The sequence below is a fragment of the Camelus bactrianus genome, chromosome 19, assembly GCF_048773025.1.
Source record: "Camelus bactrianus isolate YW-2024 breed Bactrian camel chromosome 19, ASM4877302v1, whole genome shotgun sequence".
NCBI classification, from domain to species: Eukaryota; Metazoa; Chordata; class Mammalia; order Artiodactyla; family Camelidae; genus Camelus; species Camelus bactrianus.
In genome coordinates, this window is record NC_133557.1 from 15,511,554 (window position 1) to 15,536,738 (window position 25,185).

Below are 25,185 nucleotides of genomic sequence, written 5' to 3' on the forward strand. Positions count from 1 at the left end.
TTGGCTAAATTTTACATACCTGAGAATGTCTGACTGTGGTCGTTGTTGATATGAAATTCTTGGTTCACACTCCCTTTCCCTAGTTGCTGTGCAGACACTGCCTTTTGGCCTGGAGCATCGCTGTTTATACCTGAGAATGTCTGACTGTGGTCGTTGTTGATATGAAATTCTTGGTTCACACTCCCTTTCCCTAGTTGCTGTGCAGACACTGCCTTTTGGCCTGGAGCATCGCTGTTTAGAAGTCTGAGGTCCAGTGGGGTTTTCCCTCTGCCTTCTTGGCTTGCTTTTTCTGCTTGAATGCTTGTAAGATTATCTTTGCGCCAGGATATGTCTTGATGCTGATTGTTCTAACTCATTTTTTTCTTAAATGTGGAATAACTTTAATTTTTAGGTTCAAATATCTTTATATCAGGCAGGTTTTTGTCTATTATATCTTGGCATACTTTTCTGTTCCATTTATTTTATTGTCTTTTCTAAGAGCATCAATTAAGTGTATACTAGATCTCCTTTGTCTCCTTTCAGTATTTATCAGCATCTCTGAAATCATCGGCTCTTTTCTCGTTTGTTTTGTGATAGTTCTTCAAGCCTGTCCACAATCTTCAGGATTGTTTTTAGCCAAACGTATTCTCTTTTGATTCCTTTATGTCTCTACCTTGGTCTCATAATCACTTCTTTGAATTTTTTTTCTTTATTAGATAGAGAAGTGACGATTTAGAATGGGAGGAGATACTACAATACATTTCAAATTTTAAAAACTGATAATACCATAAACATTAAACTCCAGAAAAATAGCATAGTGTTTTTTAAAATTAACTGCCTGACACATTACTGTAAATCTTTTTTTAACCCCACTGATCACCTCGTCATTTGACAACAATTTTCTTTTATTTTCCTACAGAGTAGAGCAGTATTTTAGTGTTTCTCTGGCATGGCTGATTCAGATTTACTTTTTATTATCGATACTGTAGAGAAGTTCCTTTATCTTTGTAACTGGCATTTGTCGCATTGTATAAATTTGGGAAATTGTTCTCACATTTGGGAAGAGCTTCTCTGTAGTTTCTTTCACGTCCAGGCTGTGAGATTTGTAGGTTTCTGACCTATACATTTGAGACCTTCTTTCTCTTTGACTCTCCTTTGACTTTGTGTCTCTTCCTTAACTTGTTTTTAGCTTAAGCTTGTGAGCTTCTTTCTTTTTTTTTTTCTTAAATTACAATGTTGTGTTAGTTTCGGGTGTACAGCATAGTGTTTCAGTTATACATATATATATAATTTCTATTCTTTTTCATTATAGGTTATTATAAGATATTGAATATCGTCCCCTGTGCTATACAGTATGTCCTTGTGGTCTATCTATTTTGTATATAGTAGTATGTGTCTGCAAATCCAGAACTCCTAATTTATCCCTCCCCCTCCTTTCTCTTCTGGTAACTCTAAGTTTGTTTTCTTGGTCTGTGAGTCTGTTTCTGTTTTGTAAATAAGTTCATTTGTGTCGCTTCTTTAGATTCCACATATAAGTGAAATCTTATGATATTTGTCTTTCTCTATCTGACTTACTTCACTTAGTATGATAATCTCTAGGTCCATCCTGTGATTTCTTTGCAGCTGAATTTCTTTTTTTTTTTTTAACATTTTTTATTGATTTATAATGATTTTACAATGTTGTGTCAAATTCCAGTGTTCAGCACAATTTTTCAGTTATTTATGGACATATACACACTCATTGTCACATTTTTTTCTCTGTGAGTTATCATAACATTTTGTGTATATTTCCCTGTGCTATACAGTGTAGTCTATTCTACAGTTTTGAAATCCCAGTCTATCCCTTCCCACCCTCCACCCCCCTGGTAACCACAAGTCTGTATTCTCTGTCTGTGAGTCTATTTCTGTCCTGTATTTACGCTTTGTTTTTGTTTGTTTGTTTGTTTTTGTTTTTGTTTTTGTTTTTTAAGATTCCACATATGAGTGATCTCATATGGTATTTTTCTTTGTCTTTCTGGCTTACTTCACTTAGAATGACATTCTCCAGGAGCATCCATGTTGCTGCAAATGGCATTATGTTGTCGGTTTTTATGGCTGAGTAGTATTCCATTGTATAAATATACCACATCTTCTTTATCCAGTCACCTGTTGATGGACATTTAGGCTGTTTCCATGTTTTGGCTATTGTAAATAGTGCTGCTATGAACATTTTTGGGGTGCAGGTGTCATCCTGAAGTAGATTTCCTTCTGGATACAAGCCCAGGAGTGGGATTCCTGGGTCATATGGTAAGTCTATTCCTAGTCTTTTGAGGAATCTCCACACTGTTTTCCATAGTGGCTGCACCAAACTTCTTTGCAGCTGAATTTCTTTGGCTGAATTCTACTCTGGTTCCTTTGGGTAATACTTTTACAGTTTCTTTTTAAACTACTTTTTTGCTCTTGTTCCTTTCTTTCCTTCTTTCTTGGTTACATTTAATGCAATGGGCTGGGTTAGTACTTTTATGGTAATTACTCATCTTTGAGTGGCCCATCTGCTGGCTGCGCTGGTCTGGATAATGCACTGCCTCTCCCCAGTCTCTCACTGTCCTTTGCTCAGGGGTCAGAGGCCGAGGATCGGGTCAAGCACTCCTCAGTGATTTGAGAGGTCTGCAGTAGTTTGTGGTAAGGTGCTCTGGGTGCTCTGACTTGGGATTTATACTCGCTGTCCAATTTGCCTGCCTTCTCCTTCATCTCCCCTTCCTTTGTGATTCTTCGCTGTCAAAGTGGGCCTCCATTGAGGCATTTCCTGTGCCCCCTGGGCCTGAACACAGTGTCGCTTCTTGTCTTCCTAATACAGGGCTCGTCAGCCCTGGCTTTTAGGGTGGCGACACTTGCATGAAGGAAGCCAGCAGCTGGCTCTGGTTGTGGGGAGGCCTGGACCTCACGGTGTTTGGCAGCCTTGCTTCCTAGTTTATTGTTTGAGCTTGTGCCTGTTTCCATCCTTCCTTGGAGATGGAGCTTTTGGTTGATAATAATGTTTTATTTCTTCTGTTGTTTTACATTAGCCCTGAGAGAGGGAAGTGGGGGCCAGAATGCCTTTATTTTGCCATCTGTACCTGGACAAGAAATTCTATTTCCTTGAGTTATTTTCACTCTGTACAAGTTTTAATTATTGTGTAATCTTTTCCCCCAGAGTTCATTTTCTAATTGTCTTCAGGTTAGAAACTATTGATAAACATTTCCCAAGTCTTATGTGTGTGTATAAAAATAGAAAGAATGGCAGCTAGACTACAGTGTTAGACTTAACCTTTTATGTCATGAAAGATGATTTTCAGTTACTTAAAACATTTGAGCAATTTTTTCTGTTTGAGGTTTGGAATCCCAGCTCTTAATCAGTTTGCATTTTAGTTCCAAATTTGTAGCCGTGGATAATTTCCATGAAACCACATGTTTTCTCTTAAAGAACAAAAGTGTATAAATTAACCGTGTAGTATTAATAGAGCTGTCAAGTTTGAAATGCTACATCTCAAAAAGCACTTTGTGTGCAGACTAAAATCCGAAAACAGTCTCAGAGCCTAAGAACAGATTGCACAAGCCGTTGCTTGATCTCCGTGAGAGGCAGTTCCTTAATGAGTATGATCATTGGACTCATGTGGTCCGGGCTTGACTTCAAGACCGCGCCCGGCCTTGACCTGTGATTCAGTGCAAGCTCTAAGCCTGCTTCATTTCAGTTTTTTTTCTTTGTAAAAGGGAAGGTCTCTTGCCCACCTCCCAGACTTTGTGCATGTTTAGTGAGATATAATTTGTGAAGGCTTGGACCACACCACCTGTACTTAGGAGGTGCCTTTGATCTCCTTTTTCCTGTTTCTGTTTGTTTCTGTTGAAAAGATAATATTTATCCAGTATAATTGATGAGGTTATTGGAAGCAGAATTGAAACAACAGAGGTAAAAATCTATTTAAAAAACCAGTAGAATATGGCCTTTCAGATGTCCAGTGATGTGAACATACATGATGAAATTTCTAAAAATGAATTTGAAAATAGAATACATTTTATAGCAAATGTATACAAATAGTGAGATAATAAGAATAAATATGGCTTCATAAAATGATTATGTTTTTATGGAGAGGTCGATTCATTTATGCTCATTCTTTTTTTTGTTATATTTATTTATTATTTTTTAAATTGAAGTATTGTTGATTTACAATGTGTTAGTTTCAGGTATGACGCAAAGTGATTCAGTTATATATATATAACTTTTTTGACGTATAGTCGGTTTACAGTGTTGTGTTAATTTCTTGTGTACCCCATAGTGACTCAGTTATACATACTCCTTTTCATATTTTTTTTCATTATAGGTTATTACAAGGTACTGAATATAGTTGTTGTTTATCTCTTGTACATGTAGTAGTTTGTATCTGCTAGTCCCAAACTCCTAATTTACCTGCCCCTTTCCCTTCAATAACCATAGTTTGTTTTCTATGTCTGTGAGTCTTTTTGGTTTGTAAAAAAGTTCATTCTTACAAGGTGATTTTCCCCATCAGCTCCAGTATCTCTTGCACATATTCTCTATTTGTACTATTTTTCAAGATTTCTAATTTAATGATCTGTAGGGTTGAAATTGAAACATAACAGTAACAACTGTCCCGGTGAAATACTGGTTATGGGGAAATAGAACCTCCAGAGGTAGAGCAGCGTAGGGTGAATTACCAGTTTCACAAGGTGTTTTGAAAGACTCTGTGGTGTACGCCAGCTGCTCGATGGCTGAGTCTGTCTTGGCCAACCAGATCTGCAATTTCAAGTCTTTGGGCAGAGCCACTTCTGGTCCTCGTCTGCTCTTCAATTTCTTAAACACTGATGATCAGATAACACACAGCAGGCGTGCTAGGTTCACAGCTGAGTGTGGAGAGCCTCTGGGCTTTTGGGCCTAGGGCTGCTGCGGTCCCAATGGCTGTAGCTGGAAGCTCTGCCTCCGGACACCTGTGTCAGCTCACGTTCCAAACTCAGGACGAGGGACTCTGTGGGGAGGTCGCCTCACCTGTGAAAGGAGATAGGAAGCATGAGGGTTGGTTCGTGTGCCGGGCCCCCAGGAAACGCCTGTAATTTTGCTTCCCTTTGCTTCTTTTCAGTTAAGTAGTTTACATTATGAACGTTAAAGTCTTAATCTTCTTTCAAGGTGAACTAAATTATAAGCAGTATTGCTCTTCCACCTCTATATTTGTTCATTATTTCAGAAATTTTCTATTAATGAGTTAATACACTTTGAATGGCTCTCTGGAGTAGTGGGAGATCTTTCCACTGGATTCTTTTTTCTCTTTCCTACCCTCACATTTTATTTGTCTAATATTGGTAGGTGAAAAGTGTATCTGTAGTCTGTGGTCTTCATAATGTGTATTTTGTTTTCTACTTTTACTTTATTATTGTTAACTTGGATCCTTTGTTAATCTTCTCATCTACCTTATACATTTTTTTAACCTGCATTCTTGTCTTTATTTCCCTTTTTAACAGTTTTGGTAACTGGGACACTGTCGTAAATTGTTTTAGATTATCTTGCTCTGGAAATGTTATTCTTTTGCCTCCAAAGAGAAAATGAACATGCATGGCCTAGTATTGAATTTGATCATTCTTGTTCCCTTGCCTTCATGGTCCAGTGGAAGGTGTTTTATTTCAAGGCATGAAGACACGAAAATCTGTCCCAGCTGGTATGCTAAAGAAAGCTTTAGGAACAGGGTGAATCTTGTAATTTCTTCTGCTTCCCTTTTTCTTTGGCCACCAGGAAATCTAGAGCTGAATTGGTGGCTCAACTTAAATAACTTTGACGTATTTACATTTTTAAAATTTTCTTATTGGCTTTGATCTTTTGAATTTCATCTATAATTTCTTTAATCCTGATCTGTAACATTTTTACGTGATTCCATTTTTATTCCATATTTACTGTTCTTATAAGTTGCCTCAAGTCAATTATCCAATGGGGTGAGATATATAAAGTTAATAGATTGCAAAGGTTATCACACTATTTCTCTAATAACCTACCCCTTTTCTTCTCATTTTCCACTGTGTTCACATGCTATTTAAAAAATATGACCTTTAGATTTTCCATAGTAAATGCTCTGGACAGTAATTTCTATGTATCTATTTTCAGCATGATCTTTCTTCCCAAAGGTTGCAGGGAGAGTAGCTGAGGAAAGGGGTGCAGTGTTGGGCCATGAGGTGGGCTACTGCATCCGCTTTGACGACTGCACCAACCCGCTGGCTACGAGAATTAAGGTGAATTGCTGAGCTGCGTTTCCTGTTGTAAATAAGGAAGATTATTGGGGGGGGGAGTTGAAAACCTGCAGCTGTCGCTGCTAAGGCACTGATATGGTGGCAGAAAGTGTATGAAATCCTGGTGTTCAGGGAATTTAGTCTGCTGGGAAGTACAGAGCTCCTTCGGAGTCCTTGCATCTTAGCCCAGGGAGGAAGTAGGGTTGAGCCCTTGGTTCTACAAATGAAGAGGTCGAGGACTTGGGAGGGCGAATGACCTGCCTGAGACTATATGCCCATTGGCGATAGAACCAGGACTCAAAGCAATCCTTTCTCGTGTGTGTTTTATTGTGTTTCCACCAGTCCACACAGCTGTCTAAATATAGGCGCTTACCTGTAAAAGACTTAAAAACAGGGACAAATAGTATAAATTGGTAAGGTGTAGAATTCCCAAGTGTTATTTTCATTGATCAGAACTTTCCCATTTTCACATGATAATGGGTTTTATGTGTGTGTTCTTTGGCTTCATCGCTACTACTTAAATAATTAGCATCAGTAGTAATCAGTGTACAATCAACTCAGCAGTGTCCACTGTTACCACTGCGCTGGAATCAAGGTCTCCTCAGATGGTATTGTAAACAATGAATGAAAATGCTCTGATGAAATGAACACTGGTCAATAGAATCTCAGTGACCTCTCAGTTTGCAGCAGAGGAAAGCTGAAAATAACTAGATGAGCTAAATGAACAACATACTGATTTATAAACATGTGGACCTTGTTTTCTGAATTTCTGTATTTTGTTAACTTAGACATTCATTTTGCTAAGTAAAGGGATTATTCTATACCGTCAGATGTATTTACTCTAGCTAATTTTTAGATAATTTTCAGTGAATTACACAACCAAATGATTCTAGAGAGTCATGAAAAGCGTTGTATTCCATTGGGTGGTAATTTCAAGGCTCTCAGTTCTTGGCTGGTGTTCTTGCCCGGTGGTCTGTCATTGGTGGCAAGTTCTCACTTTCACTCCTACGTGTATATGTGGCAGCTTGTGTCAGGTCCAAGAAAAATACGATGGAAATGCATCCTGCTTTAAAAAAGAAAACCGAGTAAAAATACTAACATACAGCATGTGAAGAAAATGTTTAGCTTTATTAAAGTACTGAATTGTTTTTGGATGAGAGTAACAGCATTTAGTTGTTACTGCATTTTTCAAAGGCATTTTATAAACATTCATTACTCCTTAATGCTAATAGCTGACATTCTTGGGCCCTCTCTGTGTGCTGGGGCCTGGGCGAAACACTTTACATGTCCTGTCTCACTTAATTCTCACAGTGACCCTGGGAGGTCGATGCTTTTATCATCTCCATTTTACAAGTGAGGAATCTGGCTCAGAGAGGGAAGTAACTTGCCCAGGGTTCACACAGCTAGTAAGATGTAGAGCTGAGATCTGAACTCCCAGCAGCCAGACACAATGGCGTGTGTTCTTAACCACAACCCTATCCAGCCTCCCTGAAATAACATCAGTGGAAACTGAAGTCAGTAACCTCAAGAGCTGCAAGTCTGCGACCTTTGGGACCTTTTAGGAACAGTGATCTCAGACTCATGGCATAGCCCTGGGCAGACAGGTTTGTCTTCACTGCCTGTTCATCAGCAATACCAGTGGTACAGCTCAGAGGAAATGGGGCTTAGTCTATGCTCACAGAGCAAATGCAGGTCAAATTTTGCTAACAGATTTGCAAGCCCTAGCCGAGGGTCCCACGTTCGAAATCTTGTTTGCGAACAATTCCATTGGCTGATAACCAAAGTGTTGGGGCATTTTTCACAGTCCTTTGTGGGAATTGTCTTGCCCACACACTGGTGATGAGATTGTATTTGTTTAGTTGCACCTGAACTTTTTAAAGAAAAAAATCATTCATACACAGTGTAAATGAATTATTTCTAAAACTTTGTGTTTTTGTGTTTTAGTTTCTGACTGATGGAATGCTGGTCAGGGAGATGATGGTTGATCCATTGTTAACAAAATATAGGTAAATGTGTTTTTCCTGTGATAATTTTTCTAAAGTTTCAAAAGTGCACAAATCGGTTGAAAAGTAGGTGTGTTGATATCTGGGATTCGCAACCACGCTCAGCTTTCCCAGAGCTTTTCTCCTGTCTCTGGCTGTTGTGACCTTTGATGTTTTTTTCCACAATTTACAGGCAGTCAAAACTGGGCACACGCAAATCCCTGTCACTGTTTGTACAGTCCATTGACTTGTTTTTATCTCGCGTCTGTTATGCTCCAGGATGGATGGTTACCAGAGTCACGGCACAGAACTGGGCAGTGTTTTGTTGAATGTAAAACACAGAGCCCAAATAATTATTTACCGTTTCCTCTTCTTGACTGTCTTTGTCCACCCCTCATGGTGTTCCAGTTGTCCCACTCAGGCGCTGTGGTATCCTGGGAAAGGATGTCACATTTGACTCTTGTTTCACATGCGATGCAGCTGCAATCACGTGCCTCTTTGTGCTGTTTTCTGCAGCTTAACAATATTCCGGCAGTTGGGCCTTGTTCTGATTTTATGTGCTCTGTGGGGTTATGTGTTATATTATAATTTAAAATCATGTATTACATACTATTAGAATCCAGTGTGAGTGGGAAAACTCTTTAAAAATAGCAATAAATACACCATTTTCTTCACCAAGATATGTTGCTGTCACCATTTCTGTTAACTTAAGAGTTACCTCTTTGTCAGAGGGAAGTTAACTTAGCTTTACTGTTGATACAAGGTGATCGCGCTGGGGCTGAATACCCAGCGGTCCCTTTGATGGTCTGGATGGGCTTGTACAGTGGATGGTTTGATGCTCACTGAGATCTTCCTTCTGACTGTAGTGCCATCATGCTGGACGAAGCCCACGAGAGGACCTTGTACACCGACATTGCCATTGGTTTGCTGAAAAAGGTATAGCTTTGTTGCCAGACTTCTTTTGTGTATTTCTGTTTTGTTTGTCTGATTAGGAAAGTCATTGTAGCAATTTAGAAAATCCAACAAAATTAAAAAATTAAAATCACTCATAATTTTACTCATTCAGAGAAAATCACTGGTGGAATGTTGGTATGTTTCCTTCCCTTCTTTTCTCTTTGTGTGTCTGTTTGTTGTGTGTACATGCATCTGTTTTGGCACCATGGGGATTGGACTATATGTGCTAAGTTGTATCTTGCATATTTCTCTTAACATTACATCAAGATCATTTTCCTGTGTCATCAAATATTCTTTGAAGACATTATTTTTAATGGCTGTATAATCATGTCTCTCCCATAGAGTACTTGACTTTTCCATTACTGTTAGGTATTTGTACAACTTCCAGATTTGAAGTATTTTAAATAATGTTGCATGGAGAGCCCTTGTAATTAAATCTTTTGCTTTTCTGTTTCTTTTCTTTTCTGTTTTTTTGACTTTTTATTATAGAAGATTACAAGCATTCCCCAAATTAGAGAGCAGGCTTTAATGACCCCCATTGCCCATGCATCTTTGGCAGTTACAACCCATGGCCGGTTTTGTTTCATCCTTAGATTTAAATTAGTTAAAATAGAATAAAATACAAAATTCAGTTCTTTAGTCACACTGGCTATATTTCAAGGGCTCCATAGCCACATGTGGCTAATGGCTACTGCATTGGACAGAACCCCTCCATCACTGAAGAGAATTCTCTTAGACAGAGCTGCTGCCCTATATCATAATTTGTTGTGAGGCTTAAATAAGATAATGTAAAATTTTTAGAATGGCGCCTGGCACAGGGCCACAAATAGACTAGGTACCTTTGTGCAAATTAGAAAAAGATGCCCCCATTGGGAAGATGTGCACAGCTGGGTGAGGGGGTGGGTTGGATTTCAAAGGCCCATAGCCACCTCAGTCAGGCATCTTTGTGCAGTGTACATACTATACAACTGTATGCAGAGACCCTGAAATAGCATATAACTTAGTATATGTTAGCTGCTATCATTATTGTTATTTTCATTACTATTTTATTCCAAAATAGTGGCCAAATTTATGGCCAAAGAGTTAGACTTTCTGATACTTATGAGGAATTGTCGCATGAGGTTACTACCTTCTCAGAAACAATATAATAAGGGGCCCTGTTTGACTGAATCTTTGCCAACACTGAAAATAAATCCTTCCAATGTGATGGATGAAAAAAATAATCTAAAAAAAAAAATCTCATTATTGTTACATATTTTTGCTGTAGTTTATTTGATCATTTTCCTATGCCTGTTGATCAGCTGTTTCTTTGAATAACTGTTAATATGTTTTGTCCGTATTTCTGTCTTGGCATTATCATTTATTGTTTGTTTGCTTTTCATGTATTTTTTCATACTTTAACCGTATATACATAGATTCCAACTCTCCAGAGACCTAAATGTCAGGAAAACATGGTTTTACTTTTGGCAAATTCAAATTGAGGTCTTAAAGCTTCTTTATACTCTCTATACGTTTTTTTGCGTTTTGTTTTTTTTTTTTTTTAGCTTTTTAGTTTAGAAATTTTGATTACTCACACAATTAGCATAGTATAATAAACTACCTTTTCATTGGTGACTTAGCAGTTATCAACTTGTGGTCAGTCTGATTTCATCTGTAAGCTCCCTTCCCACCACACAAAAAAATACACTGAATTATTTTGTAATAAATTTCAGATATCGAATAATTTCCTCTGTAAGTGCTGCACGTTATCATTGTTTCCTAATGCCTTCTTTTTTAGATTCAGAAAAAGCGAGGGGATCTTCGATTGATTGTGGCTTCAGCCACGTTGGATGCAGAGGTATGAGCATTTCCCCCTCTCCTCCTGTCCACCGTAAGCACTGGAATTATTGGACGTGGCCTTGGGGAGTTACCTCTAGCAAGAGCTTCCTTTGGCATGATGGCCTACCTTCCTTATGGGGCCATCTGATGTCCTGGATTCTGTGTGATCAGAGGATACTCCTTTTCAGCTTGTGGGTGGAAATGAGCCTATAATTAATTGCACTCATTATTACCTACTTGTCTTGTTTCTCTAGATACTGTGTTTCTCCCCACATAGGCAGCTGCTTTTTATTACTCTTTTTATAATAAGGCTATATTTCTTGAATTTATGACTATAGCATTTATAGTTAGATTTTTGGGGTATAGTTGAAGTTTTCCCTGTACATACAATAATTTCCAGGCTATAATTTTTTTATGGCTCAGTTTATATTATGTTTTTCTCTTAACAACTATTAGTTTAGTTCAAACGGCAGTTCAACTTAACACTTTTGACCGCTTTTTATATATATCCACCCACACACACACCAAGCACAGAAACGCACTCCCCAACTTCTCAGGGAAGCAGACACGTAAATAAATGTTTACGGTTGAGTATGTTCAAGGTGCTGAGACAGCCAAGGAGGGAGGGGGTGCTCCACTCTAGCCAGCTGAGGCATGTCTGGAAGCTTTCACAGAGGAGGGACATCCTACCTGGGTTTGAAAGATGCACGGAAGTTCACCAGATGGGCAGGAGTCGGGAAGGGCATCCTGAGCTTGCACAGAAGCACGGGGGCATGAAGCCGTGTGTTCAAAGGGCTGTGAGTCGGGTGGAAGGTGGGCGTCTTCCCTCGCATACCGGGCCCTATTGGGGGTGACTTGCCCCCAGTCACGTCTCTGACTTAATCTCCTTATCCTGCAGCCTCAGCTTGCTGTTCCTCAGAAAAAGCTAAGCATGCTTCTGCTCTTGGGAGGGGTGGGTGGGGACCCTCTTTCCAGACCGTTCTTCCCCAGATGCTTTGCACTCATTTCATTCCAGTCTTGATCAGACAGTAGCTCTCAGAGCAGCCTCTCCTGACTGCTGTCTTAAACAGTGCCACTGTCGCTCTCCATTCTTGCTCTCCGTGCGTTTTCTGTTCAGCACTTACCACTAGCTAGCATTATATGCATATCTGAGTGTTCGCTTGTTGTGTGTCTCCCATCACTACAGTGTGAGCACCATGAAGACTGGGTCGCTGTTGGTATTACTCATTATTTTATCCCTTTCATCTAAAACAGTGTCTGGCACAGAGAGGGTGCTTTGGTTTGAATGAATTTTGATGGAATGAGAGCAATGGGAGATTAAAATGGAGAGGCTGGTAGTGGTCAGATTACAGAAGGCCTTACAGGCCACACAAAGGAGGAAGGCCTCCACCCCGCACCTGGGCAGGAACTCCAGCAGGGTGTGAGGTGTGGCAGCGACTTGATCATACTTGAGTTCTAGGAAGATCACTCTGGGTGCTGTGTGGAAGAGACAAGAACAGATGTGGAAAGACCAGTCAGAAGGCCAGTTCTGTCATGCAGCTGAGATATGGAAAGGGCCTGGTCCTGGTCTCCCTGTGGCTTCTGGGATGTACAACAGCTTGGAGGGAGAAAAAACTCAGCATGGCTAAGAGAGGTGTCTGCACGTGTCCCCTGGCTTGTTTCTCAGACCTTCTCACGGGCTGCAGGAGTCTGTTGTCTTAGGTCTGCCCGTGATAAGTTTTGCGTTAAAGCTCTCTGTTGCGCCCTTGAATGAATTCCCATGCCTTTTTCCCAGGAGCCCTGCAGGGGTGCTGTTCTGAGGACTGAGCCTGGCCTCATCTCTCGTTGCCTTCTCCATGGCCAAGTTGCCCAGAACATCTCCATTTTACATCTCATCTTCGTCACTACCCCCCCTTTTAAAAATTGTTCCCGATAGTTTTTATAGTGTTTGAAAACTATAATGTCCAAGTCTTTTCTTAGAGTCACTGTTAATACTTGGTTGTTGCTTACAGCTGCCTTTCATTGTCTTCTGGTGTGGCACAGAGATCTAAAAACAGCTTCTTTCCGTTCTGCCTACAGACAGAAGGCAGACAGAGGTGGACTTCCTGGAAGTGATTTTTCAAGTGGGAAAGTGGGACGGAGTTGACGTGTCATCCCTTGGGTGTGCTAGGACACAAGGGCTGCTGAGATGTCAGCAGCATTCAGCGGGGCCTGGGGTGGGCTCAGGCCACTCATGTCCTCATCCTTCCTCACACAGCACTGCCTCTGTGGGGGAGGGGAGGTCTCAGTATGTGTGTGGGGGGACGTGGGTGGGTGTGGGTGCCGGTGGGGCGTGATATGTGAGTTCCCACATGAGAGTAAGAGAGTGAGGATGAGGGAGGAAGGACTGCCGTGGGTGAGAGAGTGAGTGTGTGTGTGGGAGTGGGGCAGGGTGTGGCTCAGGTAGCATTTTGACCCAGAGGCCCAGGGTGGCCAGAACTCATCCCCGGTCCTCCAGCTGCTGGATCTGTGGGTGACAGACTCATTCCAAGCTCCACTGCCTGAAGGGATAGATGCCACCTGCTCTGGTTTCACTCTGAGCCCGAGGTGGCCCAGCCTGCAGGTGAGGACACCAGTGTCTGTGGCTGGGAGGTAGAGGCAGAGTTTGACGGGGGCCGATCAAATAGTTGCCTTGAATGGGTGAGCTGCTTTGTTAGCGTCAGCCCAGTTAAGCCAGCAGGTATAGAACATGACCGGGTGTAAGTACGAAGTATTTGTCAACCATCGACCATCGCACCACGTGGTATTATTTTTCTTTTATTGGCTTCCATTCACATGGCAGAAAATATGATGGCTGACACTGCCCATAGTTTTTTGTCACAGGTCCAGCTACTTGAAGAAAGAATAATTTCTCTTTCCAGATTTCTAGAGAAGGAATTTGGGGTCTGTTGGGGTCAGGTGCCCACTTGGGGCCACTCTGCACAGGCCGAGGGTGGGCATGGCTGCTGGGGGTCCAATCCTTGACGTTTGAGCCACTTCAGCGGGACCACTATGACTGCCTGCTGAGTGCCATTGAGGCCAGACCTGTGCCAAGCGCAGTCCCCCACACTTTTGAGGAGCAACAGCCTTGCAGGGTGTAGAGAGCAGTTTGTTACTTTGTCAGTGAGAGGGCCAGCTCCGAGGTGATGCAGGCCTCCTCAGACCTTGGGCTCCGGCCGCTGTCAGGGGCTTTTTTACACCTCCGTCTCCATTCTGCTGTCATCCTAGGAAGGGCTGCCTCTTCTCCTTCCCAGCCAGCGATCATCCTCCTCAGTCTTTAAGGCCTAGCCAGTGGAGACTGTCACCTCCAGGAAGCCCTCCCGACAGCCAGTCAGCACTGGCCTTTCCGTCTCTCTGACTGTAACTCACAGCTCTTTTCTGGTCGTCCAGTCATTGGGCCTCAGTTTATGTTGTGACTGGTTCTTTGCACGTCTTCCTCCCTGGATTATTCACACTTTTGGGGGGGGGTGGAGTCTCTTCTCCCTCGTCTGTGCAGTACTTTTAGAGTGCCGTGCTGTGCACACCGTAAGACACAGGAAGGCTGAAGTCACTTGAAGGGAATTTACCCAAAAGGAGGAGTGGAGAGGTGCCATGTGGTGCTTGTTCTTCCCAGCACAGCACAGTTCTTTTGTTGGCCTGAGGCACTTCTATGTCTCTGCTTCCTCTTCTCAAACACAGCTTTGAGGTTAACATGTAGCAAGCATTTAAGTATTCTGTAGTTCCACCCAGTCAACTTTTTTAGAAGTACTCCTCCTAGCCTTTCACTTTGTATTTGATGCAGTTCCTCGGTACACCCCTCGGCTCCCGGTTTCCAGGAGCAGTTGTGGGCATGTTTAGGGAAGGTACCTGGGGGAGTAAAGAAGACAGCCACGTGATCACATAACCAGGCCTCCTAGGAGAAGAGAAAGTAATGCTGAGCCAGGTCTTGGGAACGGGAAGGCCACTGAGTCAGATAATGGCGCCCTCCGCCTACCAGGTTGTGTGGGCCCCCGCAGCTGGGCATCAGCTCCCCTCCAACACACACTCTCCCACCAGGATGGGCACTCAGTTCTTCTCGGTCTCAGCTTCTCTGTGTCTTGGGGTCACATTCCCCAAAGCAGAGATCTTCGGTGGAGCCTCTCTCCCCCATTGTTGGCCAGAGCTCTCATGCCAGGCCTCCCTGTAGACTGCAGGCCTGGTGGTCAAGTCCACAGACAAGGACACGGCCACCCATTCAAGATAGTTGCCAAGAGCCAGGGTCCTGTGAGTAGGAGTGTCAGAGAAGTGAATAATTGGTGATCCTCCCCATGCAAAACATGTGCTACCTCCTGTAGGGCATGTACAGATGGAGAGGACCCCATCCCTGCCATCAAGTGACCTGAAATCTACTGGGAGAATTTGAGTCAATACAGTTCTGCAGCTATGGTACCAGGAGCGTACCTACTGCTCATAGACGTACAAGTTTCCTTTATAAACTGACAACTTGTGTGATCAGAGCTGTGCTTTCCAGATCAGAACTACGCACCAACTTGATTTAACTTGTATTTTAACTTGAATCACGCCTTTTGACCTAATTTTCAGTTGAATAAAATACAGGAGGGGTGTGGGATAGGGTAAGTATACCACAGCTTCATGTTGACTCAGATACACTGCTAAATGCAGTTTGAAAGTCTAACCTTTATTATTTCCATTAAATCTTCCATAAAGAGTCCATCACTGAAATGTGATTCTCCACAATTGCAGTAATAAAAATATGATTTTTAATGATTATTTGTAGCTCCTAGTCTGTATTATAGGTATCCAGTCCCTACTCCCTATCCTCTGCTCTTTCAGTTTTGTATCATTTTCTTTCTTTCCGTGAATTACTGTGGACCTTTTTTGTTGTTGTTTTTGAGAGGAATGAAGAATTGATTCTTTTTTTTTTTTTTCTTTTAGAAATTTCGGGATTTCTTTAATCAAAATGACACCAGTGACCCAACCAGGGATACGTGTGTGATCCTTACAGTGGAAGGGCGAACATTTCCAGTGGACATCTTTTATCTGCAAAGGTTTGATGACGCTTGGATCTTTAACAAGGGCAGTTAGACAAGGAGGCCTGTTCTGTGGAACGAGAAGCAACTGCACCTGCTCACGGCTCCAAGGGCGATGTGCCAGGCTGGTGAGGAGGGACGTGTTTTGTCCTTCCTGTCCTTGATAGGGTGTTCTGGAACTCTGCTCAGTATCACTGCTGAATTTAAACTCCCCATACTGACAGTGCAGGTTTCTATGAATCTGTGGTCAGCAGCTCAGCTGGAAAGAGCAAACTGCTAACAAGGTCACAGGGAAGAGGGCTCTGTAGTTTTCAGAACTGGGCTTTCCAAGACTGTCAGCTGGGGCAGTGTTGGTGATTTGAATCATTTGGTTCTCAGTTCTACATCTTGGCAAGACCTGGTTTTCATTTCTGGGAGGAGCCTCCCCAGACAGGGGCCGGGGGGTCATCCTAGTTCCTGTGCCCAGTCATTGGACAAAGACCAGGAGCTTGGGCCAGTGATGGATAAATCCAGAGAGTTGTGGGCTTGACTTCTGAGTCGTTCTGGCAGGACAGGACACCCATCAGCTCCACCTACCCATCTCAGACATGCTGCCAGGGGTCAGGAGGGGAACTGGAAAGAGTGTGGGATCAGCACTGGGACCATAGCCCCCAGTTTCACTGGCCAGGCATCTTTGCATGCTAAAGATAACACACCTAGTGGGGAAGGTATAGCTCAGTGGTAGAGTGCAAAGCTTAGCATGCACGAGCTCCCGGGTTCAATCCCTGGTCCCTCCGTTAAAAATAATAAATAGATGAATAAATAAACCTAACTACCCCGCCCCAAAAAAGATAACACATCTATTTGCACGGGTTTATTGCTTTTATGTCTCAGCCAATGAAGCCAAAAATCATAGTTTATGTGTGATTATGGATTGTTTTTGAATGCTGCATTTAAAAAAAGAAAAAAAAAGAATGAATATTTATTTTAATTGTTCCTGTACTGATTATCTGCTGGGCAGGCCCAAACTACCTTTCACAAGGCTTCGCTGCCAGATTGTTAGGGTAATTGACTTATAATTAAAGAGCACGTTCTAGCGATGAATTTATCTCATGCATCTTTTCAGTCCTGTTCCAGATTATATCAAATCAGCTGTAGAAACTGTGATGAAAATTCACCAGACAGAGGGAGATGGAGACATACTAGCATTTCTTACTGGCCAGGTAATTCCATTGGACCTTTTCTCTGATGAACAGACACGTTAAGACAGCACCAAAATTTGTACAGAGGCCTGTTACTTTATTAGCCATTGATTTCATGTTTTATTGTACTTTGTGATTACTTAATTGCATAAAAAATTGTTTAGTTTGATGTCATTCTTCTAGTGACTCAATTGCCAGAGAGTCATTAGCTCCTGCCCGTTCTGTCTGCAGAGGGTTAAATGTATTTTAAATTTATTAGCTAATTCCAAAGTAAATTAGGAAGTTGGGTCAATGGGCCATTTTGATACCAGAGTTGAACGTTGCATCAGGTGCATTTGTGCGTCCGTGTTGCTGCTGCATCCCCTTCTCCCGGTGACACCTTTGCAGCTCGTCCTGGGGGGACAAGTAGGCACATCACTGGGAGAACACAGCCCAAAGGCTCACTCAAGGTTGTAACTCTGTTCAGAATTACCCTCTAGCTGTAATCATTTCCACTGTCAAACATTTTCCATTGTTCAGTAATCTTTTCTAGGGAAGACTTACAGCGATTTTATATGCCACAGCTTGTCCATATGTACGCCACGCTGTTTGACACAGTGCGTTAAAAAAGCTCAGTAAAATAGTCATTGTTTTATTGGGGATTCTTCTATTGACTGCAGATAGTATAGATTTCAATAATTAACCTGACTGTTGCGAATTTTCACCCCACTGACACCGTTGTTTGTTAGCATTTGATTAAATACCACCCCTATGTGGAACGTGATGGCTCTGAAAGTCATGAGTCTGACCACACTTAAAACCCTGATCCCAGCTTTCATCTTCTTGCCGTATGGTAAAATGACATGCTTCAATTTGGTCTTGGTTTCTTTGGTTCCTGGGTCAATGTTTTTAGGAAGAGGTGGAAACTGTCGTGTCTATGCTGATCGAGCAGGCTCGAGCACTGGGTCGGACTGGGATGAAGAGACACCTCCGGGTTCTCCCCATGTATGCAGGACTGCCTTCCTTTGAGCAGATGAAGGTGTTTGAAAGGGTGTCACGCAGTGTCAGAAAGGTGAGACTAACCCCAAGGGCTGAGGGTGTTTGCAGCCGTCTGTAATCATGTTGGTGTCCCTTTGCCATCTGCTGGAAAGATGTATTTTAAATTGAAGTAAAACTTGCTAAATAGGAAGGTTTCTTTGAGAATTTTAGGCCCATGTTTCTATGCAGCAGATCTAGAAGCATGCCATAAATAATGAGTTGCAAAGATTTCTAAACCTGCCCCACAGAAGGTTCGGTAATTGTCAGAGTAGATAACTTCTCTGCTTCCTTTCTTCATGTCTCATGTTTCTCCATCACACAGCATGACCTTGGCTTAAAGGACTGTCTTGATGGGTAATCATAATCAGTCAGGAGCTTTAGATTAGTTACTGCAAAATGGTTGCTAAACCATTTGTTTTAAGCATTAGTTTGCCTAGAGAGCCGGTTTAAGTCAATTACTTCAAGGTGTGGCTTAAAAATATTTAACCTTGAAACTGGAGTGGGGAAAGGCTTGGGGAGAAGCATCGGTTTGAAGGAACCAGTTGGCAGCGAGTCTGCTTCCTGTTCAGGGTCTCCTTGGGCCTTGCTCTGCTTTCCCTCCTGTGACCCGAAGTTGGCTCAGAGTGGCTGTTTATTTGCAGGTGGCAGAGAAAACAGCAGGTGAGGGATGGCCTCCTGGCCATTGGGCTGGAGCAACTCAAGTCTGTCCCGTCAAACATGAGCTGCAGCCAGTGGTCAAGAGACCTGGATTCTGTGCCTGACTCACCAGAAGCCCTGGGATGAGTTACTCAACCCCGAGGCTCGGTTTTCTCAGCTGTAAACATGAATAAGAGTAACTTGTAGATGGCTGGTTTTATAGCATAAACTCCTGACTCTCCTCTACATAAAAATGGTAGGAAGATTTTTATGAAATGATTGATGTGAATGTTCTCGGAAAATGTTCTAAGTGCCATTTATGTCTCCTGCTGCTTCACACCCTCCAGGGGCAGCGCCTGGTGCCTGTGGAACAAAATGCAGACCCCTTAAACGTGGCCCAGAGACCGTGCATGATCTGGTCCCTGCCTCCCTCTTAATCTTATCTTGTTTTTTACTCTGGTCTCTGGCCACATTGGCGGTTTCTCCTTCCTCTGCCTGGATCTCTAAAGGATTGGCTGCCGCTTGTTACTCAGGTCTCAGCCTGAAATCATCTTTTAGAGAGGCTTTCCCTGGCTATCTAATCTGAAGTAGCAGGCTCCGCTATTATAATATTACATATAATGTATACACTGAGCACTCCATAATATTTAAATATTTCCCTGTTGCATTTCCTTCCTAGTATTTGTCACTCTGGTTTATGTTCAGTACTTCCCCACCCAGACACTCACACTGGAATGTAGACTCTGGGAGAGCAGGGAGCTTGTCTTGTTCATCATACATTCCTGGCACCTTGAAGAGGCCCTGGCAAAGTGCAGACCCTCAGAAAACGGTTAGAATGGGAGCAAATAAATGACTAGACACGTCCAAGGTGGTGATTTACTGAATTGTGCAAAAGGTAAAAACTGACATTTGTTGAATCTTTATTCTGGGCCAAGTACCAAGATCTAATCACTTCAGGCATATTTCACATTTAATCTTCTCAAGAACCCAGGAGAGGGTAAACATCATTGTGTAGATGAGCAGTCATGCTCAGGAGGTTAAGTAACTTGTCCAAGGCCCCACGCTTAGGGAGAAGCCAAACCCCAGGTGCTCTGACCCTAAACTCATCATGTTCTATCCAGCATACCAAACTGCCTCTCACAGATGCTACACTGTCGGAAATATCTTTAAGTCTTTTAGGATTTTGATTCGTTTACTCAAAGTGAAGAGAAACAAATAACTGTTATCCTTGCTCTCCTTTCTATGGGGAACCTAGGTGATAGTGGCCACCAACGTGGCAGAAACCTCCATCACAATCAGCGGGATTGTGTATGTGATTGACTGTGGTTTCGTGAAACTCCGAGCCTACAACCCTAGGACAGCTATTGAGTGCTTGGTGGTGGTCCCAGTGTCCCAGGCATCAGCCAACCAGCGAGCAGGACGTGGTGGCCGCAGCCGCTCAGGAAAATGTTACCGCCTTTATACAGGTAAGTGTGGCTTTCTCATAGTCAGCCTGTGCGTCGGAGAATATAACAGATATCCACCTGTAATGGACAGAACTTTGCATAAGATCCAGACTTCCCTCACGAGGCCCTCTGTCATCACCCCCACACCCCCAACCTTCCTCACTCCAAATGCGGCACTTCTTTGCAACTGCTCCCCACTGGCCAAAGCTGGACCATGAATTACCAATCATTTGCCATCCCCTTTCTGACTTAATGTCGTGGCCTCAGCCTGTCTGTAGCCACGTGACGTGTAGCTAGGGCCCTGCGGCTCAGGTCCTGTCTTTATTACCTTTCCCTTAGCTTCATGTGCTGTTTTCTTGTTCTGGGATCCTTGAATCCTGTGCGGCCTCAAATTGGGTTCCATCTTTACCCCTGGTTCAGAGCATCTCTGCCGAGCTGAAGTGGCTGGATCTATCCTGAGACTCATTGATAGAAAGCAGTTAATTGGTCAGTTCCTGCTCTGTGCCATGCATTGTGCTAGGCTCCAGGGGAATCAGATGAGATTATAATAAAGACTGTCCCAGCCTTTAAGGAGCTTTCTCTCCAGCTAGACGACAGCCTTACCTACAGAAAATGATGTCCTCAGAGCTGCTTTTTCCCTCTTTGTACTTCTCTTTTATGGGCTATAGTATCAAGGTTTCTCTCAATGATCCACACTTATTTTTCATATCATTTTTAATTCCTTCCTCTGTCCAGTACCCATCTGCAGTCACTTACCAGATCCAGAGCTTTTACCCTTTACTACTTCTTTCCTTTCTGGTGATTGTTGTCTTTGTTCAGTCCTTGACATCATTCATTCTTGTAGCAAATGTTTACAGAGCTCTTGCTCTGTGCCAGGCATGGAGCCAGGGCTTAGAGATCTAGGGCTGACAGCCCTGGGTGGAGGCAGACTCACACACAGATCGGCATATTATGGTGTCTCTGTAATGGGTCTGAGCTTTGGAAGCAGAGAGCTGGAGTTACTGTGCTGGAGAGGGCACTACACTCAATATTTGAGCCCGATCTCATTGGCAGCCCAGTAGTTAATCCAGGTGAAGGGATGTACCAGTATTTGGAGGCGAGGAAGAGGGTAAGGAGGATTCATGGGAGGGAGCGAGAAGGCAGAGCCTGAAGCCAGGGAGGTAAGGGTCTTCCCCTGAAGGTGCTAAGAAGAACGAGTAAAGTGGAAGGAGGAGAACCAGACCTAAAAGGCGAACTGAAATATGGGGGGAGGAAGTGTTGAGAAACGTAAAAAAAAATTATTGAGGTGAAATTCACATAATGTGAAATTAACCATTTTGACTTGAACAGCTCAGTGACATTTATTATGTTCACACACAGTGTGTGGCCATCACCTTTATCTAGTTTCAAAACATTTTCACCCCTCCAGAGGAACCTTTTGCCCATTAAACAGTTTCTCTCCATTTCTCCCTGCCCCTGGAAACCACTAATCATTGTTCTGTCTCTTTGGATTGACAGTTGGCCCTCTGTATCTGCAGGTTCAAAATATTTTTTAAAATTCCAGAAAATTCCAAAAAGCAAAGCTTAAATTTGCTTGCACACCAGCAACTATTTATGTACCATTTATAGTATATTTAAAACAATTTACACAGTATTTACATTGTAGTAGGTACTATAAGTAATCTAGAGATGATTTAAAGTATGTGGGAGGGTGTATGTAGGTTACATGCAAATACCATGCCATTTTATATAAGGGACTTGAGCATCCTCGGATTTTGGTATCTGTAATAGGGGAGAGGGGTGTTCTGGAACCAACCTCCCATGGACACCAAGGGATGATTGTTTCTGTTTTGGATATTTCATATAATAAGATGTTTTGTGTCTAGTTTCTTTAATTTAACATAATGCTTTCCAGGTTCATTTACATTATATCAGTACTTTGTTCCTTTTTATTGCTGAATAATATTCCATTGTATGGATGTACCGTCATTTGTTTATCTGTTCATTAGTTGATGGTTGTTTCCACCTTTTGGCTATTGTGAATAGTGCTGCCATGAACCTGCATGTACATGTACTTGTTTGAGTACCTGTTTTTAATTCTTCTGGATATACACCTGGGAGTAGAATTGCAGAGTCATGTGGTAATTCTTCGTTTAACTTGAGGAACTCAAGTTACTTTTAAAGAGGAAATGGCCAGCATCATCTCATACTCCAAAGAAATCAAACAGTAGACTGGACTAAAGATAGGCAGGTGGATTAGGTTAAAAGGTCACTGGCTCCCTCAGCATGAGCAGTTTTAGTGGAGGTGGGTTTAGGGAGAGGCCACCTGACAGTAGTGGGGTCCAGCCTCTAGGCTGTCTCTGCTAACCTGCTTCCAGATGAGCTCTCAGAGGATGCAGCCCTGAGCAGGGTGCTACCTGTTCACTAAGTTTCCCAGAACCTTGCAGGACTTTTTCTAGCTTGTCTTCTCCTGCTGTCCACTGACACCTACCCTGCACTGCATCCCTGCTGAACTACACGCTTCTTGGACATACCTGCTGTTTTCCCACATCTACCTCTCATACCATTGACACCTTTCTTTGGTATCTTTCCCTTTCCTCTGCCCAGCAGATGCTCCTTATCCTTTAAATTGTCTCAAATGGCAGTGCCCTTAAATGCCTTCTTCCACCAGCTGTCCTCCCTCCCTCCCTGAGCCTCCAGTTCTCTGGGAGGACCCCTCAACGGGACCTAGCCTGTTCCTCATCTTGGTCCCAGGCCCCTTCATATCACTGAAGCTTCTCAAAAGCTGTTGGCCTATAGTCCTTGCAGCTCTTGGCCTAATGTCCTGTGTGCTCGAGTCCTCAGTAGACTTTGAGTGTCACTGAACTCTTAGGAAGCACCTGCTTCCTGTCGTTTTCTCAGCAGGATTGTCCTCTTAGCTGGTAACTTTGCTCCTTCTCCCTTGGTCAGCAGTGTGCTTGGAGAGTGTAGTTATCCTACCAAAAAGCTATCCCCAAGTGCTCTTGAAACTCAAAGGGAATATCCCATGTGGAACTTCCTGCTGTTGCCTCTTACCCAGAACCTTCCAGTTGGACCCATGCATTTGGCAATTTGTATCAATCAATCCACCAAATATTTATTGTCTATTTTCTCAAAGAAAACCTTTTTGAAGTCCTTAAGTGATAGTGCTATTTCTTCAAGGCACCTTTTGTTTTGTTCTGATTTTTTTTCTAGTTAACTGAAGATTTATGATCTGAATGGAAGTTGGGCCACCCTTGTGTGAAAGGAGGGTGTGCACAGTTGAAATGTTGACTGATGTGGGAGGATTTTGTATGTAATCCTTCTGCATGTAATCATAAGCTTTCTAAATATACACAAGAAGGATTTCATCTCTTCCTGCCTCTTTTTTTTCCCCCACCCTTTTTACCTAGCTTTTATAAAAAGGCCTCCCAGAGTCTCCTGCCCTCCCATCCCCTTCTCCTCCCCCTCCTCACCTTGGCACTTCTGAGCCTTGCGGTGCTTTTTCCTGTTTAAGGTCACCTTTTATTCCTGGTGGTGCATGTAATCATTCAGTAATCTTTGGGGGCAGCATCAGATTCTGGGTGTGATGTATGTCTGCCTGGCTCATTGATTTAAAAAATTAGATTTGGACAGTTTTTGCTCTGTATACAATTTTTTTTTTTTTAATGGAGGTACTGGGGATTGAACCCAGGACCTCGTGCATTCTAAGCATGTGCTCTACCCTCCTCCCCCAGTTCGGTCATTTTTTATATTCTGGTGATGCTCTGGTTGTGTTTGGGTTATATTTGGTGGTTCATTTTGAAATTGTTCTTTGCTTTTATGTGCAGTTCTTGCTTCCTTGACTTACTCCGTCCCAAGCAGAGGGAGTGGTAACTGAGCGTCCACAGTGATCCAGCAAATAACCTGTTGCTTTGATTTGATGTTTTGCTAACAAAAAGCACATTTAAAAAAGCAATCTAAAGTAAAAGGGCAAACTTTTATAAAGAGATACTGTCCAAATATATTTATCTAAGGTATTTAAAAAATAGAATGATCTTTCCTCAAAGTGAGACAACTGAATGTGGCAGTATCATATGCATCTGAGCCAAGACTCCTAGAGCCTCTTGGTAGACTTAGAGAAGGACCGTGAATTGCATGTGATTGGGACATTTGATCCCAAACAGTTCTGACTTCCTATCCACAGAGGAGGCCTTTGAGAAGCTGCCTCAGTCCACCGTTCCGGAGATGCAGCGGAGCAACCTGGCACCCGTCGTCCTGCAGCTGAAAGCGCTGGGAATTGACAACGTCCTCAGGTTCCACTTCATGTCGGTGAGTCCTGCCTTCTGTCTGCGGCATCGGGGGGGGGGGGGGCAGAGCGCTCCCAGGGGAGCGGCAGGACGTTGTTACAGAGCGTGTCACCTTTCTGGTTTTTTTCAGTTAGCTTATGTGTTGTGTGCAGGGTACAGGGGAATACAGCCAGATAAGGCAGACACAGTTTCTCTTCCTGTTTGCTGGGGGAGAGAGACAAGTCAGTGGGTAATTACAGTGTGTGTGCCCAGTGCTCGGAGAGACAGAGGGACGGCCCGCAGCCCAGTCAGTCACATCTGAGGCAAGGCCTGAAACCCCAGTAGGATCCCGGCAGGTCAGGAGGGGTGCAGTGACCCGGGATAGCCAGGCTGTGTGTAGGCCTAGATGCAGAAGTGTCACGACTCAGGGGAGCCAAGAGGGCCTTGGTGGAGCTGCAGGGAAGATCCTTGTGGCCGACTGCATTTCTGATCAGGTCCTAAGGCCGGTCTCCAGGAGTGGCATTATTGGGTCAAAGGGCCATAGTCATGTCGTAGGTCCTTGTTACAAGGCCACTCTGCTTCACAGGTATAAACTCCAGTGGTGCATGAATGCCCGACTCACTGTGCCCCCATCATGCCTTGTCATTTTCTTTTGGGGTTTGCTAATTTGATTGGGGGAG

The 25,185-nt window shown here is 43.0% G+C and overlaps 1 protein-coding gene across 4 annotated transcripts in view; it reads left to right on the top strand.

Moving 5' to 3' along the window:
* Window positions 1-25,185, top strand: part of DHX35 (DEAH-box helicase 35) — a 63,085-nt gene that overhangs the window by 18,243 nt on the left and 19,657 nt on the right. For all 4 annotated transcript variants that reach the window (XM_074347271.1, XM_074347272.1, XM_074347273.1 and 1 more), the window contains 9 exons: window positions 6,121-6,225; window positions 8,167-8,228; window positions 9,071-9,140; window positions 10,936-10,995; window positions 15,888-16,000; window positions 17,088-17,184; window positions 18,056-18,214; window positions 20,072-20,282; window positions 24,424-24,548. In XM_074347271.1, coding sequence (XP_074203372.1) covers window positions 6,121-6,225; window positions 8,167-8,228; window positions 9,071-9,140; window positions 10,936-10,995; window positions 15,888-16,000; window positions 17,088-17,184; window positions 18,056-18,214; window positions 20,072-20,282; window positions 24,424-24,548 — 1,002 coding nt within the window. The remainder of the gene's footprint in view (window positions 1-6,120; window positions 6,226-8,166; window positions 8,229-9,070; window positions 9,141-10,935; window positions 10,996-15,887; window positions 16,001-17,087; window positions 17,185-18,055; window positions 18,215-20,071; window positions 20,283-24,423; window positions 24,549-25,185) is intronic.